Source organism: Coenobita brevimanus, chromosome 70 (assembly GCF_032717465.1).
Source record: "Coenobita brevimanus isolate Jiangsu-jjx chromosome 70, ASM3271746v2, whole genome shotgun sequence".
Classification (NCBI taxonomy): domain Eukaryota; kingdom Metazoa; phylum Arthropoda; class Malacostraca; order Decapoda; family Coenobitidae; genus Coenobita; species Coenobita brevimanus.
The window spans coordinates 892,406-909,396 of record NC_137023.1 but is presented as its reverse complement, the minus strand read 5'-3'; the positions used below and the strand labels follow the sequence as shown (position 1 = coordinate 909,396).

The following is a 16,991-nucleotide window of genomic DNA, read 5'->3' as shown; positions in this document are numbered from 1 at the left end:
TGTCACTTCTTATTGCTTTTCTTTCCTTTACAGGTGGCTTTACATTGAGTGACAAGCCAAATGGTTTCCTGTAAGCCAAGAAACCATTTACAACGCTGGGTGGTAACCATATAACCAAACCATACGTGCTTCCTACGTGTCAACAAGTGGGTTGGTGGAGGGTTAGTGCCCCTCCCCATAAAACAACTAACTCAAAGTCAAATGGCCACCCCTTACGGGATTATGGCGTCTGGCAATAGACGAGATAGGTGGTGCGAAAACAAACCAACAGAGAAAGAGAAAATGTTCATTCTGACCCACTGCCCAAGGACTTCGACTTGGGGAAAACGCATCTCATGTAGCCCAAGGCCTTGATGTAGCCTACTGTTCGATCAGCTTCAAACGTCCTATCGCTTCTGCTGTTCCTTTTTCCACGATCTGTGAAATTACAGTCGCGGCGCACGACTCTGAGGCACTCTGAGGTCATTCTCGTATCCTGGCAACCTACCATTCAAAAGTGCGTCCGATTTCGTGTCATATTATACACGAATCATATTATTATGCACGAATATATTATACACGAATATTATTATACACCAGTATATTATACACGAATCACTTGCGTCTCATATTATACACGAAATGGGACGCACTTTTGAATGGCAGGTTGCCAGGGTACGATAATGACAACCTCAGAGTGGGCGCCGTGACTATAGTATGGTGATTCCGCAGAAGGGACACTGATGACGCTGATCTAAGGCCAAATACAGCGATCAGTGTAGGTTGTGGATGCAGGTTCCTGATTTTCAAAAGCCCGCGGAGAGAACGGCGGGAAACGACAAACTTTTAAATGTCGAGTGCACATACATGAAGTTAAGATTTAAAAACGAGGGCCAACTTCAACTATTTGTCTATTCTCAAGAGTGACAAAGACGTTAACAGTCACCAGCCTGTCAATGTCACTTTTTTAACATATATATAGTTTTAGATTTGTTTTTTGTCCCTTCTTTTGTAAGTTTTGTGTTGGCAATGAAAGTAAGCATTTATAATTACAGAGAAGATTAACATTAAGCCTTTGTAATACTGTTTTCTTCTTACTTTGGCGAATTTTGAATGAGTGAAAACTTATAGATGTATTTTTACCTCTCGCCATGACACCCCCTCCTGTGGCGGACACTTGGGGAGAACCGCCCCCTCCCCTCTCGCCCCCCCTCTCCCTCATACGCCACTACTGAGTCAAATATCAGTTTTAAAATTAACACTCACGGTGAAACAACACTTACTTTCCTTCATCTAATCCCAGTTATTTTATCCAGATGAGAGGGAGTTTTAGGAGTTGAGAGCCGAATCAGATGACTAGCCGAGCGCGTCGTAATAACAGCATAACTCAAGGGCCATCTCGATAGTTCTCTCTCTCTCAATATTTCTTTCTTCCATCTCGACATCTCTCTCTTTTCCATCTCATTATCACGCTCCTTCACATCGATACTACTCTCTTCCACCTCGATATTTCTCTCTCCCATCTCGATATTTCTCTCTCCCATCTCGATATTTCTCTCTCTCTCTCTCTCTCTCTCTCTCTCTCTCTCTCTCATTATCACTCTCCTTCACACCGATACTGCTCTCTTCCATCTCGATATTTCTCTCTTCCAGCGACCATGGGAGAAGAAGGAGAGGAAGACCGAGGACCATCTTTCTCCCCAGCTGGTAGACAGATGGAGATGGAAGGGAGGACGCGGCAGATGGTGGCAATATGGCGCTACAAGGAGATCCTCACTGTATTCCTCTCCGCCATACTCCTCTCACCCATACCTCTCATCTACCAAGGCAAGGTGAGAGAGAGAGAGAGAGAGAGAGAGAGAGAGAGAGAGAGAGAGAGAGATTAGACTTTAAAAGGAAGGACTAATGAGAGAGAGAGAGAGAGAGAGAGATTAGACTTTAAAAGGAAGGACTAATGAGAGACAGACAGACAGAGACAGACAGACAGACAGACAGACAGACAGGTGACACATTAGACTTTAAAAGGGAGAGAGAGAGAGAGAGAGATTCAGCTTTGAAAAGATGGCCGAATGAGGGATTAGAATGAATTTTAAGAGATGGAGGTCGAGTATGGGATTAGGATAAGGGTAGACAGTGGAGGGAAAGGCTTCATGACCTTAAAAATATTCTTTTTTTTTGGGGGGCGGGGTTCGAGGTGGTCGCGTGATCCGCTATTGAGAACAGTTTTGAGTGACAATATTCTTCTTACCAGTATTTCTTCTTGTGGCGATATTGTTGTGATTAATATTCTCTTCTATGGTAGTATTCTTTGTCAGTAATATTTTGTGACACTGGCCTTCTTACTAATATTACTCTATCTATCTATTGCCAGACGCCATAATCCCGTAAGGGGTGGCCGTTTGTCTTTGAGCTATTTGTTTTACGGGGAGGGACACTAACCCTCCACCAACCCACTTGTTGACACGTAGGGAGCACGTATTGTTTGGTTATATGGTTACCACCCAGCGTTGTAAATGGCTTCTTGGCTTACAGGAAACCATTAGGCTTGTCACTCAATGTAAAGCCACCTGTAAAGGAAAGAAGGGTAATAAAAAGTGACAGGAAAGATGGGAGAAATAGGAAGACAGGAGGGCAGGCACAGAAAAAGAATGATAAAGGTGAAGGAAGAAGTTGACAACACTACATCAAGTGAGTGGATGATGGTTGCCACCACCTACCACCTGCTGGTGCTAATTGTAATTTTCCTATCAAATCCAAAATCTTTCCTTTTTTTTTTATGCCTTCTCCAAAATCTTTATTTCCTGCATCCAACTTACTCTAGATTATTTACTTCTCTCCAGCTTACTCTAAAATGATCTCTTTACTTCTGTCCAGCTAAATCCAAATTGTGCTTTACTTCTGTCCAGCACACTGCAATATGTTTCCTTTATTTCATCCCGTCTACTCCACAGTATTACCTTTACTTCTTACTCTTGTTTTACCGACTGTTGGACCTTACGTATTGTATCTATCTAGTTTACCTCAAAAATTTCCCTATATATATATACCTTGCTTACTTCAAAATGTATCCTTTTATTTCTAACTGGTTCAAAATCTTCCTCTCTTACCGTAGGAGGCGCGCTGTGGCTACGTGATTTTGTTAATGGCGATCTTTTGGATGACGGAGGCTGTTCCCGTCGCCATCACCGCTCTCGTGCCTGTGTTTGCCTTCCCTCTACTGGGCGTTCAGAGCACCGAGGAAGTGTGTCTAGCCTACATGGGGGAGACGAGTATAATGTTCCTGGGGGGCGTCATGGCAGCCATCGCCGTAGAACACTCCAGGCTTCACGAGAGGATAGCACTGAAGATTTTGCTTCTTGTCGGTCTGTATCGTAACCTCCGTGTGTTTGCGGTCTGCGTATGTGGGCGGCTCAGGGAAGATGGACACAGACACCCCTCCCCAGCACAGTCCCTCGTGTTGACATTGCGTGGTTTCTATCGGCCCCTTATTTTTCGGATACCTAACTTAAACTAACCACACCTAATCTGTTATATAACCAAAAAGAATAAAAAATGGAGAGTTTATGCACCTACTAACCTAACCTAATCTGTTATATAACCCAGAAATATAATAAAAATGGAGTATTTATGCACCGAATACTTCCCTGTGGCCTAGTGGAGTGTTTTTATAGTTTGATGTTGTAACCAATATTAACGTAGTAATTAGGAAGAAATAAAAATATATATATATTAGGTTAGGTTAGGTATCCGAATCATAAGGGGCCGAAACAGCACCACGTAATCTCAGCACGTGTAACACCCATTAGCCCGCCAAAAAGCATTAAGAAAATTTGTCAGCCTTTTAGTTATTCTGTTATCCCTTCAATCATTCCTCAACCCTTCTTTACTCCATCTCAGGCCAGTCTCCGCGTCGTCTGATGGCTGGTTTTATGCTGACTACGGCTTTCCTTTCTATGTGGCTGACCAACGTGGCGTCCACCCTTATGTCCGTGGTCATAGTTGAAGCGGTCTTGGGTCAGCTGTATTCGGTGGGTCTCTCTCTCTCTCTCTCTCTCTCTCTCTCTCTCTCTCTCTCATCCTTGCTTTACTCTTTGTCTCTTTTTTTTTCATGTTTCATTGTGCTATCTCTCTCTCTCTCTCTCTCTCTCTCTCTCTCTCTCTCTCTCTCTCTCTCTCAGAAACTGGCAAGGGGAAGGATGCTTTTTTTTCTGTCTAAAATCCCTGTCCCTTAATTGTCTGTATATGGAGCGTATTTTTTTTTTATTGTATTATATTCTCACCAATCAAATATTTTCAAAGTTTGTGTATAATATTAACGTTTTCTCTCACAGACAACTCCAGACAAATTGAAGAAAACGGATGTGATCAAGGGAGACTTAAGTTCCCCAAGCGAACTGGAATTACTACCGACCAAGAGGTATATCGATGTGAGAAACTATGCTATTTTTACTCTAACTTGGCCTAAAATTGTCCTTTCTCCGTCTGAATGCTGAGTTGTAACACTAGATTAGCACTAGAATATGATGCTAGTCACGATGAAGTGCTAGGGAAAAGATGTAGGGCTGTTATCTTTTTCTGCCAGTTACCAGCGTAAATACGAAAGGACGCAAAAGGCCAAGTTAGTGTAGGAGTATAGTGTGGTTTTGCTTTTAAAATTTTAACTCAGATGCTCAGAATGGCATAGTATTTAGCAGTTAATCATATATAAACTGCAAATCGTAGTATGAATGAAACTGAAGTTCAGAATAGCCCATATGTAGTTTTTATTTGCCTTTGTGGATGTGATAGGAAGCGTTAGAAGAAACACATTGAAGTGGTCTGGCCATGTGGAGAGGATGGAGAGTGAGAGACTGACGAAGAAAGTGTATGTGAGTGAGGTGGAGAGGGGGAGAGAGGGGAAGGCCAAGGATAAGATGGAGAGATGGAGTGGAGGTACATGAGAGAAGGGGGTGTGAGCTGGGAGCAGGGCATTGAAATGGCAGGGGACAGGGCGACATGGAGGCGATTTGTTTGTAGCCTTCCCTTACAGGATTAAGGTGTCTGGCAATAGAGATAGATAGATAGATTTGTACTTGTTTTGCGTATCTAACTAGGTCTGGCACATTTTGAGTCCAGATTGTGGTTTACTACGCTAACTACTCTTACAAAACCAGCTGTATGTAATCAGTTTTTGCTTGATTGGAATCTGGGCATCTACATGGAATCTGAAGTAGTATAAGCTGAACACCAAAGGAGATAATTTTCAGGGAACAGAAAAAGGCAACACATTACTTTTGCAATCTGTGCGTGCCGTGAAAGGCGACTTATGGCAACTCCACCATATAAACCCAGCAGCTTCAAAACACTGATGACATAGCGGTTGGATGAGTGTACATTTAACTTTCCTTTTCTAAGCTTTCTCCTCTCTTATACAGTAAATCTCTAGAATATACTGCCTAGAGTTAAAGATATGATTGACAATATACCATCTCTACCCCGTGACTTGCACCATAAATTTCTGTGATATACTTCAACAGAGACGCTCAACCCAATCTGGAAGTAGCGAAAGTTGTAAGCAAAGACAGGGGCGAGAAAGGAAACAATAGATCTCTAGAATATACTGCACAGAGTTAAAGATATGACTGACAATATACCAGCTCTGCCCACCATTAATTTCCTGTGATATACTTCAACAGAGAATGTAGCGCTCAACCCAATCTGGAGGTAACGAAAGTTGTAAGCGAAGATCTGGGCGGAGAAGGGAACGGTAGATCTCTAGAATATACTGCATAGAGTTAAAGATATGACTGACAATATACCAGCTCTGTCCACCTTTAATTTCCTGTGATATACTTCAACAGAGACAGCACGCAATCCAATTTGGAGGTAGAGAATGTTGTAAGCGGAGATCGGGGCGAGGGAGGGAACGGCACGGGTGAAGAGGAGGAGGAACGACTACTGCGGAATGCCCTGCTCTACTCCGTCATGTGTTCGGCCAACCTGGGGGGAACAGCGGTGATCACAGGCACAGGACCGAACTTGGTGCTGAAGAGTTTCCTGCAGAGGTGATTTCTATCTATCTATCTATTGCCAGACGCCAATATTCCGTAAGGGGTGGCCATTTGACTTTGAGTTATTTGTTTTAAGGGGAGGGGCACAAACCCTCCACCAACCCACTTGTTGACACGTAGGGAGCACGTATGGTTTGGTTATATGGTTACCACCCAGCGTTGTAAATGGTTTCTTGACTTACAGGAAACCATTTGGCTTGTCACTCAATGTAAAGCCACCTGTAAAGGAAAGAAAAGCAATAAGAAGTGACAGGAAAGGTGGGAGAAATAGGAAGAGAAGAGGACAGGCACAGAAAAAGAATGATAAAGGCGAAGGAAGAAGTAGGCAGCACTACATCAAGTGAGTGGATGATGGTGAGAAATAGGAAGAGAGAAGGGCAGGCACAGAAAAAGAATGATAAAGGCTAAAGAAGTAGGCAGCATTACATCAAGTGAGTGGATGATGGTGAGAAATGGGAAGAGAGGAGGGCAGGCACAGAAAAAGAATGGTAAAGGCTAAAGAAGAAGTAGGCAGCACTACATCAAGTGAGTGGATGATGGTCGCCACCACCTACCACCTCAACTAAATAATCTTTTTACGTAATAGAGACACTCCGCCCTTCCCTCTACTTCCTGTCCCTTCCTTTCGTTACCTTTTCCATCTGCTTTACTCTCTCCCTCCCTCCCCTACCCCCTTCTTCTCCCTCCCTTCCCTCCGTTCCCCTTCTTAACCCTCCCTCCCCTACCTTCTTCCCCCTTCCTCCTCTAAATTCTTCGCCTTCCCTCCCTTACCCCCTTCCTCCACGCTCCCCTACCCCTTGTCCCTCCCTCTCCCTATCCATTTCTTCTCCCTCCTCCTTCCTCCACGTCCTCTCATCCTTCCTTCTTCTTCCTCCTCTACTTTCTTCCCCCCTTCCTCCTCTACATTCTACGCCTTCCCTTCCTTTCCTCCCTTCCCTCTCTCTTCCCTCCCTCTCTCCTTTCCTCTCCTTTCTCCTTCCTCCACGTCTCCTCTTGCTTCCTTCTTCTTCCCGTACCTTCTGCCCTCCTTCCTCCTCTACATTCTACCCCTTCCCTCTCTTCCTCCCTTTCCTCCCTCTCTCCTTTCCTCTCCTTCCTCTTCCCTCCACGTCTCCTCTTCCTTCCCCCTTGTCCCTCCCTCTCCCTAGCCCTTTCCTCTCCTTCCTCCTTCCTCCACGTCCCCTCTTCCTTCCTTCTTCTCACCGTCCTAACATCCCCAGCACGTACCAAGACCCCACCGGCCTCACCTTCCTGACCTGGATGCTGTACAATATACCTGGAATGCTGATCTGTCTCTTGCTGAGCTGGGTGTGGCTGCAGATGCACTACTTCGGCCTCTACAGCTGCAAAAAGTAAGTCCAGTTTTATGCAAGAAACAAGGAACCAAAGGCCAGGGGTCCGCAAACCATTCCTTCCAAGAAAAAAACAAAAACAATACAAAAGAGAGCCAAATTCAAGATGCGTTCATTTGGAGATGCCTGGACACACTGCGTTTGAAAGGCTGGAGATCATAGGAAGTAGGAAATACAGACAGAGGGAGACAGTTCCAGAGTTGACCTGTTGCATAAATGAAAGACTGATCTATAATTCCTTCTACTTTAACCTGATAGGAATCCCTTCGCCTCTTTCAGTCCAGCGGATGGCCAGAGGTTGTCAGATTGGAGTGTCGATTTTTACTTCTGTGTTATAGCAAAGGATCGTCGAAAATCATGCAGTCACGGTGTAGTATGCAAGTTATGGCAGTGAACTAGTCCCATCAGGTGAAGACAGACCGACTACAGTTACCCAGTTTATAGTATGGCCACCGCTTTCTAAAATCCAGTGTATACAGTTGCCTCAAAATGAACGGGTCTTGAAATAGGCCTGGGGTCTTTTTTACCGCTCTGGAATATTAAAAAATTTCTTATGAGAGTTATCTCACTTATAATAACACGATTCTTAATCTTTATTATTATTATTATTATTATTATTATTATTATTATTATTATTATCATTCTTATTATTATTATTATTATTATTATTATTATTATTATTATTATTATTATCGTTGTTATTGTTGCTATTACTATTATTATTATTATTATTATTATTATTAATATTATTATTATTATTATCGTTGTTATTGTTGCTATTATTATTATTATTATTATTATTATTATTATTATTATTATTATTATTCTCGTTGTTATTGTTGCTATTACTATTATTATTATTATTATTATTATTATTACTATCATTATCATTACATTTATTCTCTTTTACCTCTCCTCCTCCCCAGCAGGAAGACGAACGTGCTGAAGAGTTCGAAGGAGAGGCAGGCGGCGGTGAAGCAGCTGATAGAGGGAAGGTATCGTGATCTGGGCCCCATGAGGTTCCAGGAGGCGGTTGTGTTGACGCTTTTCATCCTCCTCATCCTGTTGTGGTTCTCCAGGGCGCCGGAGTTAATTCCCGGATGGGGCGCGTTCTTCGTTGACGCTTACGGCTTGTGAGTGAAGCCTCTGAGGGTGGAATTGGGGTATATGAAGGTGGAGTGAGGGTATATGAGGGTGGAATGAGGATATATTAGGGTGGAACTGGGGTAGACAAGGGTGGAACTAGGATATATGTGGGTGGAACTGGATATATAAGGATGGAACAGGGGTATACGAGGATGGAACTTGGATATATATGTGAGAGTGGAGTGAGGGTATATGAGGGTGAAATGAGGGTATATGAGGGTGGAATTGGGGTATATTAGGGTGGAATTGGGGTATAGTAGGGTGGAATGAGGGTATATTAGGGTGGAGTGAGGGTATATGAGGGTGGAATAAGGGTATAGTAAGGTGGAATTGGGGTATATGAGGGTGGAATTGGGGTATATGAGGGTGGAATTGGGGTATAGGAGGGTGGAATGAGGGTATTTGAGTGGAGTGAGGGTATATTAGGGTGGAATGAGGGTATATGAGGGTGGAATTGGGGTATATTAGGGTGGAATTGGGGTATATGAGGGTGGAATGAGGGTATATTAGGGTGGAATTGGGGTATATGAGGGTGGAATGAGGGTATATTAGGGTGGATCTGGGGTATAGGAGGGTGGAACTGGGGTATAAAATGGAACTGAGGTATACGAATGTGGAACTATGTGAGTGTGGAACTGGTGTATATGAGTGTGGAACTGGGGTGTACGAGGGTGGATAACAGTATACATGGATGATACTGGCACATGCAAGGGTGTAACTGGATTGAAATGGAACTTAGGTATATTATGGTGGAACTTGGGTATACAGTGGTGGAACTTGGGTATATAGTAGTGGAACTTGGGTATACAATGATGGAACTTGGGTATATAATGGTGGAACTTGGGTATATAATGGTGGAACTTGGGTATACAATGGTGGAACTTGGGTATACAATGGTGGAACTTAGGAATATGGTGGAACTTAGGTATAAATGGTGGAACTTGGGTATACAATGGTGGAACTTAGGAATATGGTGGAACTTGGGTATACAATGGTGGAACTTGGGTATACGATGGTGGAACTTAGGTATATAATGGTGGAACTTAGGTATATAATGGTGGAACTTAGGTATATAATGGTGGAACTTGGGTATACAATGGTGGAACTTGAGTATACAATGGTGGAACTTGTGTATATGATGGTGGAACTTAGGTATGTAATGGTGGAACTTTAAAATGGTGGAACTTTGGTATACAGTGGTGGAACTTGGGTATACGATGGTGGAACTTAGGTATATAGAGTGGCAATTCTGGGGTATATAGTGGAACTGTGGAAGTGGAACATATAACAGTGGAACGACTATACGAGAGTGGAACCAGATCATATAGAGGTGCAGCTGAACTACATCAAGGTGGAACTACAATGGGCAATAGTGGAACCAGGATATATACAGTGGTGGAACTGGGATATACCAGAGTGGAGCAGCGATAGATAGATAGACAGATAGATAGATAAATAGATAGTTGATTGGCCACAGCTTACAATGACGAAATAAAATACAAACTGGAGACTGTGAGCAAGACACGAGTTGCATCAGTCATAAAAGAGAGAGAGAGAGAGAGAGAGAGAGAGAGAGAGAGAGAGAGAGAGAGAGAGAGAGAGAGAGAGAGAGAGAGAGAGAGAGAGAGAGAGAGAGAGAGAGAGAGAGAGATTTTAATAACGTCCTCTTGTTAAATGGATTGATCTTTTTCTTATTTTTTTCATTTTTTTTCATTTTTTTTCATTTTTTTCATTTTTTCATTTTTTTTATTTTTTTTCATTTTTTCATTTTTTCATTTTCTGATTTTTTTCATTTTTTCATTTTTCTCATTTTTATTTTTTTTTATTTTTCATTTTACACATTTTTTCATTTTTCATTTGTTTCGTTTTTTTCATTTTTCAGTTTTTCGTTTTTTCCTTTTTTTCATTTTTTTATTTTTTTATTTTTCATTTTTTTATTTTTTCATTTTTCATTTTTTTCGTTGTTCATTTTTTTCACTTTTTCGTTTTCTTCATTATCTGATTTTTTTTTCATTTTTTTCATTATTTTCTTTTCTCATTTTTTCATTTTTTCATTTTTTTCATTTTTTCATTTTTCCATTTATAATTTTTTTCAATTTTTTATTTTTTCATTTTTCTTTTTTTTTCATTTTTTCATCTTTTCATTTTTTCATTTTTTTTATTTCTCATTTTTTTCATTTTTTCATTTTTATTATTTATTTCTCATTTTTTTCATTTTTTCATTTTCTCATTTGCACATTTTTTCATTTTTTCATTTTTTCATTTTTTAATCTTTCATTATTTTAATTTTTCATTTTTTTCATTATTTTCATTTTTTTCATTACTTTCATTTTTTCATTTTTTCATTTTTCTTTTTTTTCATTTTTCATTTTTTCATTTTTTCATTCTTTATTTATTTTTTTATTTTTATAATTTTTTCATTTGTTTTCATTTTTTCATTTTTTTTTTTCAGTGTCGTCAAGAGCGCCACGCCCGCCACGCTCATAGCCTTCCTACTCTTCCTTGTACCCCCAGGTGAGAGAGAGAGAGAGAGAGAGAGAGAGAGAGAGAGAGAGAAATTGAAATCTTAAATTGTTGTATAAGAAGGTGGGAGAGAGAGAGAGAGAGAGAGAGAGAGAGAGAGAGAGAGAGAGAGAGAGAGAGAGAGAGAGAGAGAGAAATTGAAATCTTAAATTGTTGTATAAGAAGGTGGGAGAGAGAGAGAGAGAGAGAGAGAGAGAGAGAGAAATTGAAATCTTAAATTGTTGTATAAGAAGGTGGGAGAGAGAGAGAGAGAGAGAGAGAGAGAGAGAGAGAGAGAGAGAGAAATCTTAAATTGTTGTATAAGAAGGTGGGAGAGAGAGAGAGAGAGAGAGAGAGAGAGAGAGAGAGAGAGAGAAACTGAAATCTTAAATTGTTGTATAAGAAGGTGGGAGAGAGAGAGAGAGAGAGAGAGAGAGAGGCCCTGGGAGCTGTATTTTTCTGATTTTTTAAGGCTTCTTAGCACCATTTCCCCAGCGATTTATTTCCCGTAATAGAGATTAATTTCCTCATTGTGGATCTTTATGCCTGTGAGGTGGAGTCAGGATTCCAGGAGCTTGTATGGTGAGTGGATGAGAGTGTGGTCCATTTAACCAGGCAGACTTCCGTTAGATCTCCGTGTATCAGGTTCCTTCTCGCTCACTTGAACCCCTCCATACACTATCCTTGGGTTCTAAATGAGATGTAGATGATGATGATGTTATGTGTATCACTTAAAATGAGGATGAGTGAGGGTTGGCTCCGTTTAACTGGGTGGATTGAGAAGATTAGGAGAAATACACTGAGGTGGTTTGGACACGTGGAGAGAATGGAGAATGAAAGACTGACTAGGAGGGGGGTATGTAGGTGAGGTGGAGGGAGGGGAGGACCGAGGATGAGGTGGAATGAAGAAGTGAAGGAACGTTGTGGGGTGGATGTGGATGTGGTTGAGAAGATTAGGAGAAATACACTGAGGTGGTTTGGACATGTGGAGAGAATGGAGAATGAAAGACTGACTAAGAGGGTGTATGTAGGTGAGGTGGAGGGAGGGAGAGGGAGGGGAAGACCGAGGATGAGGTGGAGGGATGGACTGGAGAGGTATATGAGGGAAGGGGGAGTGAGATGGGGGGTGGGCAGTCAATTGGCGGGTGACAGAGAGACTTGGAGGCGTTTAGTCTGTGGCCACCCTTTGCTCGATTAGGGCGTCGGGCTATAGATACGAGTAGATAGATAGAAATTCAGTATAGTGTACATATGTAACATTCTAAAGAACACTAACATGCCTTATCTAGAAATAATCTGTCTATCTATCTATTGCCAGACGCCACAGTCCCGTAAGGGGTGGCCATTTGACTTTGAGTTAGTTGTTTTACGGGGAGGGCCACTAACCCTCCACCAACCCACTTATCAACACTTAGGGAGCACGTAAGGTTCGGTTATATGGCTACCACCCAGCGTTGTAAATAAGCTGGTAGGAAGTAGGTGCTACGGGACTTCTTACCAGACAAAAATACACCCCCTGGAACTAACCTCACCTGACCTCGGCCGCAGAGTGCAAGACCAACCCTACAGACAACAACGCGTGCCTGACGTGGGAGGCGATGCAGACACGAGTGCCTTGGAACGTGTTGCTTCTGCTGGGGGGAGGCTTTGCGATGGCCGAGGCTGCTAAGGATTCTGGACTGTCCTCATGGCTGGGGGCGCAGCTGTATGTCTTCCGCGGGGTCCATCCGTGGGTCATGGTGTTCGCGGTTACGTTCCTCTCCTCCATGATCACTGAAATTGTCTCCAATGCTGCCACTACGCTTATCATCCTGCCCGTCCTCAATGAACTGGTCAGTGGGCTCGTATGTATAGTTATTTATCATGCTATCCAACACGACACTGCATATACTGTAAGGAACTACTGATACTATAGTCACGGTGCACGACTCTGAGGTTGTTATTATCGTGCTCTGGCAGCCTACCCCTCACCAGTGCGTCTGATTTCGTGTATAATATGAGATGCATGTGATTCTTGTATAGTATGTTCGTGTATAATAATATTCGTGTATAATATATTCGTGCATAATAATCTGATTCGTGTATAATATGAAATGAAATCGGACGCACTTTTGAATGGTAGGTTGCCAGGGTACGATAATGACAACCTCAGAGCCGTGCGCCGCGACTATGGTATGGCTACAAAAACATATGCTTGTGAGTTCAGTCTTGTGGAAGTGAAAGGGAGGGGGTCATCTTTGTTTTTACCTGGTCAGAGAGCACAGGTGTATTGCATCTTCAAGATCCACTTCATGTTTTATTGAGTCATTTTTTCTTTTTTTTTTTAATAACGGAAAAGAGGAAGGTAAAACAAATGTATAAAAAAAAATCCATACACCAGATTACTTGCATCCTCCATTCATAAAATATCATCAACAAAACTCTTGCCACAGCAGACGCACAGAGACATCAACAGTCTATCTATCTATCTATTGCCAGACGCCATAATCCCATAAGAGGTGGCTATTTGACTTTGAGTTATTTGTTTTACGGGGAGGGGCACTAATCCTCCACCAACCCATTTGTTGACACGTAGGCAGCACGTATGGTTTAGTTATATGGTTACCACCCAGCGTTGTAAATGGTTTCTCAGCTTACAGGAAACCATTTGGCTTGTCACTCAATGTAAAGCCACCTGTAAAGGAAAGAAAGGTAATAAGAAGTGACAGGAAAGATGGGAGAAATCGGAAGAGAGGAGGGCAGGCACAGAAAAAGAATGATAAAGGCGAAGGAAGAAGTAGGCAGCACTACATCAAGTGAGTGGATGATGGTCGCCAACACCTACCACAAACGTCACTGGATACTAATCGACATCCCACCGCTGCCACCAAATATTGCATGAGAGTAAATCCATGTAATCCCTGGGTGTGTCAAATAGTAATCAGCTGACAGACATTAGCCAACACTGTACTCTTTTTAGCCTTGGAATTTATTTAATAACTAGATAGACTTTAAGAGAGAAAAAAAGGTCACAATTCTGAACTTTCATTTTGGGGGGAAAGTCTATCTATCTATCTCTATCTATTGCCAGACGCCTCAATCCCGTTTGGGGTGGCCACAAACAAATCGCCTCCAAGTCGCCCTGTCCCCCGCCATTTCACTGCCCTGCTCCCAACTCACACCCCCCTCTCTCATATACCTCTCCACTCTATCCCTCCATCTCATCCTCGGGGGGAAAGTGGTAGCCAGAATTTACTCCTCCTCATGCGAAATTCGGATCAGGAAAGGATGTCTTGTGAGTGTAAGGCCAGTATCCTCGTCGGTAAAGGAACCAAACACCTCTTCCTAAGCGATTTATTTTGCTTATTACACTTTGCTGTCCTCTACTGTGTTACTTATATCACCGTAATATCACCAGACTATACACAGATAACGTACAAAATATTAGCCAGCCATATCCAAAAATAAATCTGTAAGGAAAAGGAGTTTGGCAGTTCAGCTCGGCATATCCCAAGTGAACCCCAGTCTCTCTCAAATGAACCCCAGTCTCTCTCAAATGAACCAGTCTCTCTCCCCTCGAATGAACCCCAGTCTCTCAAATGAACCCCAGTCTCTCTCAAATGAAACCCAGACTCAAATGAAACCCAGTCTTTCTCAAATGAACCCCAGTCTCCCCTCAAATGAACCCCAGTCTCCCCTCAAATGAACCCCAGTCTCTCTCAAATGAACCCCAGTCTCTCTCAAATGAACCCCAGTCTCTCTCAAATGAACCCCAGTCTCTCTCAAATGAACCCCAGTCTCAAATGAACCCCAGTCTCTCTCAAATGAACCCCAGTCTCTCTCAAATGAACCCCAGTCTCTCTCAAATGAACCCCAGTCTCTCTCAAATGAACCCCAGTCTCTCTCAAATGAACCCCAGTCTCAAATGAACCCCAGTCTCCCCTCAAATGAACCCCAGTCTCTCTCAAGTGAACCCCAGTCTTCCCTCAAATGAACCCCAGTCTCTCTCAAATGAACCCCAGTCTCCCCTCAAATGAACCCCAGTCTCTCTCAAGTGAACCCTAGTCTCTCTCCCCTCACCAGGCTCAAAAGACCCAGTTGAACCCTCTATACTTGCTGCTTCCGGCCACCATCTCCTCGTCATACGCCTTCCTGCTGCCCATCGCCACGCCTTCCAACGCCATCGTCTTCAGCGCGGCCAGGATGAGGGGCAGCGATATGGTGCGTGGGGGTGGGGAAGAGATGGGAAGTAGGGGAGTAGTGGGTGGGAGGTGGGGGTGGGGATAAGAAGTGGGGGAATGGTGGGTGGAAGGTGGGGGTGGGGATAAGAAGTGGGGGAATGGTGGGTGGGGGTGGGGAAGAGATAGGAAGTGTGGGAGTAGTGGGTGGAAGGTGTGGGTGGGGGTGGGTATAGGAAGTAGGGGAATGGTGGGTGGGAGGTGGGGGTGGGGGTGGGGATAAGAAGCAGGGGAATGGTGGGTGGAAGGTGGGGGTGGGGATAGGAAGTAGGGGAGTAGTGGGTGGGGGGTGGAAGAAGAGATAGGAAGTGGGGAAGTAGTGGGTGGGAGGTGGGGGTGGGGATAAGAAGTGGGGGGATAGTGGGTGGAAGGTGGGGGTGGAGATAGGAAGTAGGGGAATGGTGGGTGGGAGATGAGGGTGGATAAGAAGAGAGTGGGACAATGGCTGGGAGTAAGATAAGGGATTAGGGGTAAGATAAGTGGAACAGTGGATGGGGTTACGACTGAGAGGATGGGTGAAAGTAAAGTAACGAGAGGGTGGGTGTGGGTGTGGGTGGGATGGGTGGGGGATCAGATGAGGAAGTGTGATGGTAGGTGGGGGTGTGGGTGGGAAGAGTGGGGGATAGGATAAGGAACACTGAGTGGCGTTACGTAGGGAATCAATATAGCCGCGGCGCACGACTCTGAGGTTGTCATTATCGTACCCTGGCAACCTACCATTCAAAAGTGCGTCCGATTTCGTATCATATTATACACGAATATTATTATACACGGACATATTATACACGAATATTATTATACACGGACATATTATACACGAATCACATGCGTCTCATATTATTTACGAAATCATCCGCACTTTTGAATGGTAGGTTGGCAGGGCACGATAGTGACAACCTCAGAGTCGTGCGCCGCGACCATAGTAATTACAAAATCTCCCAGGCCATTTTTAGAATACAATCGAGAATTTTTACCTCCGTCCTCAGATAACAATAGTGGGATTCTTAACGACTTCTTGTGTTATTGCCTTTATCATTCTGTTTCTGTGCCTGCCCTCCTCTCTTCCTATTTCTCACCATCATCCACTCACTTGATGTAGTGCTGCCTACTTCTTCCTTAGCCTTTATCATTCTGTTTCTGTGCCTGCCCTCCTCTCTTCCTATTTCTCACCATCATCCACTCACTTGATGTAGTGCTGCCTACTTCTTCCTTAGCCTTTATCATTCTTTTTCTGTGCCTGTCCTCCTCTCTTCCTATTTCTCACCATCATCCACTCACTTGATGTAGTGCTGCCTACTTCTTCCTTAGCCTTTATCATTCTTTTTCTGTGCCTGCCCTCCTCTCTTCCTATTTCTCACCATCATCCACTCACTTGATGTAGTGCTGCCTACTTCTTCCTTAGCTTTTGTCATTCTTTTTCTGTGCCTGTCCTCCTCTCTTCCTATTTCTCCCATCTTTCCTGTCACTTCTTACTGATTTTCTTTCCTTTACAGGTGGCTTTACATTGAGTGACAAGCCAAATGGTTTCCTGTAAGCCAAGAAACCATTTACAACGCTGGGTGGTAACCATATAACCAAACCATACGTGCTGCCTACGTGTCAACAAGTGGGTTGGTGGAGGGTTAGTGCCCCTCCCCGTAAAACAACTAACTCAAAGTCAAATGGCCACCCCTTACGGGATTATGGCGTCTGGCAATAGATAGACAGATAGATAGATTTTTTCCTTAACTTGGCCCAGGTTTCAC

General features: G+C 43.2%; 1 protein-coding gene across 1 annotated transcript in view; it reads left to right on the top strand.

The window, feature by feature from the left end:
- Positions 1–1,637: 1,637 nt before the first annotated feature.
- LOC145406320 (solute carrier family 13 member 2-like) overlaps positions 1,638–16,991 on the top strand; it is a 15,939-nt gene continuing 585 nt past the window's right edge. Inside the window, exons 1-10 of the mRNA XM_080277484.1 lie at positions 1,638–1,811; positions 3,092–3,341; positions 3,877–4,007; positions 4,311–4,396; positions 5,820–6,023; positions 7,250–7,381; positions 8,311–8,514; positions 10,980–11,041; positions 12,578–12,861; positions 15,092–15,229. Coding sequence (XP_080133610.1) covers positions 1,638–1,811; positions 3,092–3,341; positions 3,877–4,007; positions 4,311–4,396; positions 5,820–6,023; positions 7,250–7,381; positions 8,311–8,514; positions 10,980–11,041; positions 12,578–12,861; positions 15,092–15,229 — 1,665 coding nt within the window. The remainder of the gene's footprint in view (positions 1,812–3,091; positions 3,342–3,876; positions 4,008–4,310; positions 4,397–5,819; positions 6,024–7,249; positions 7,382–8,310; positions 8,515–10,979; positions 11,042–12,577; positions 12,862–15,091; positions 15,230–16,991) is intronic.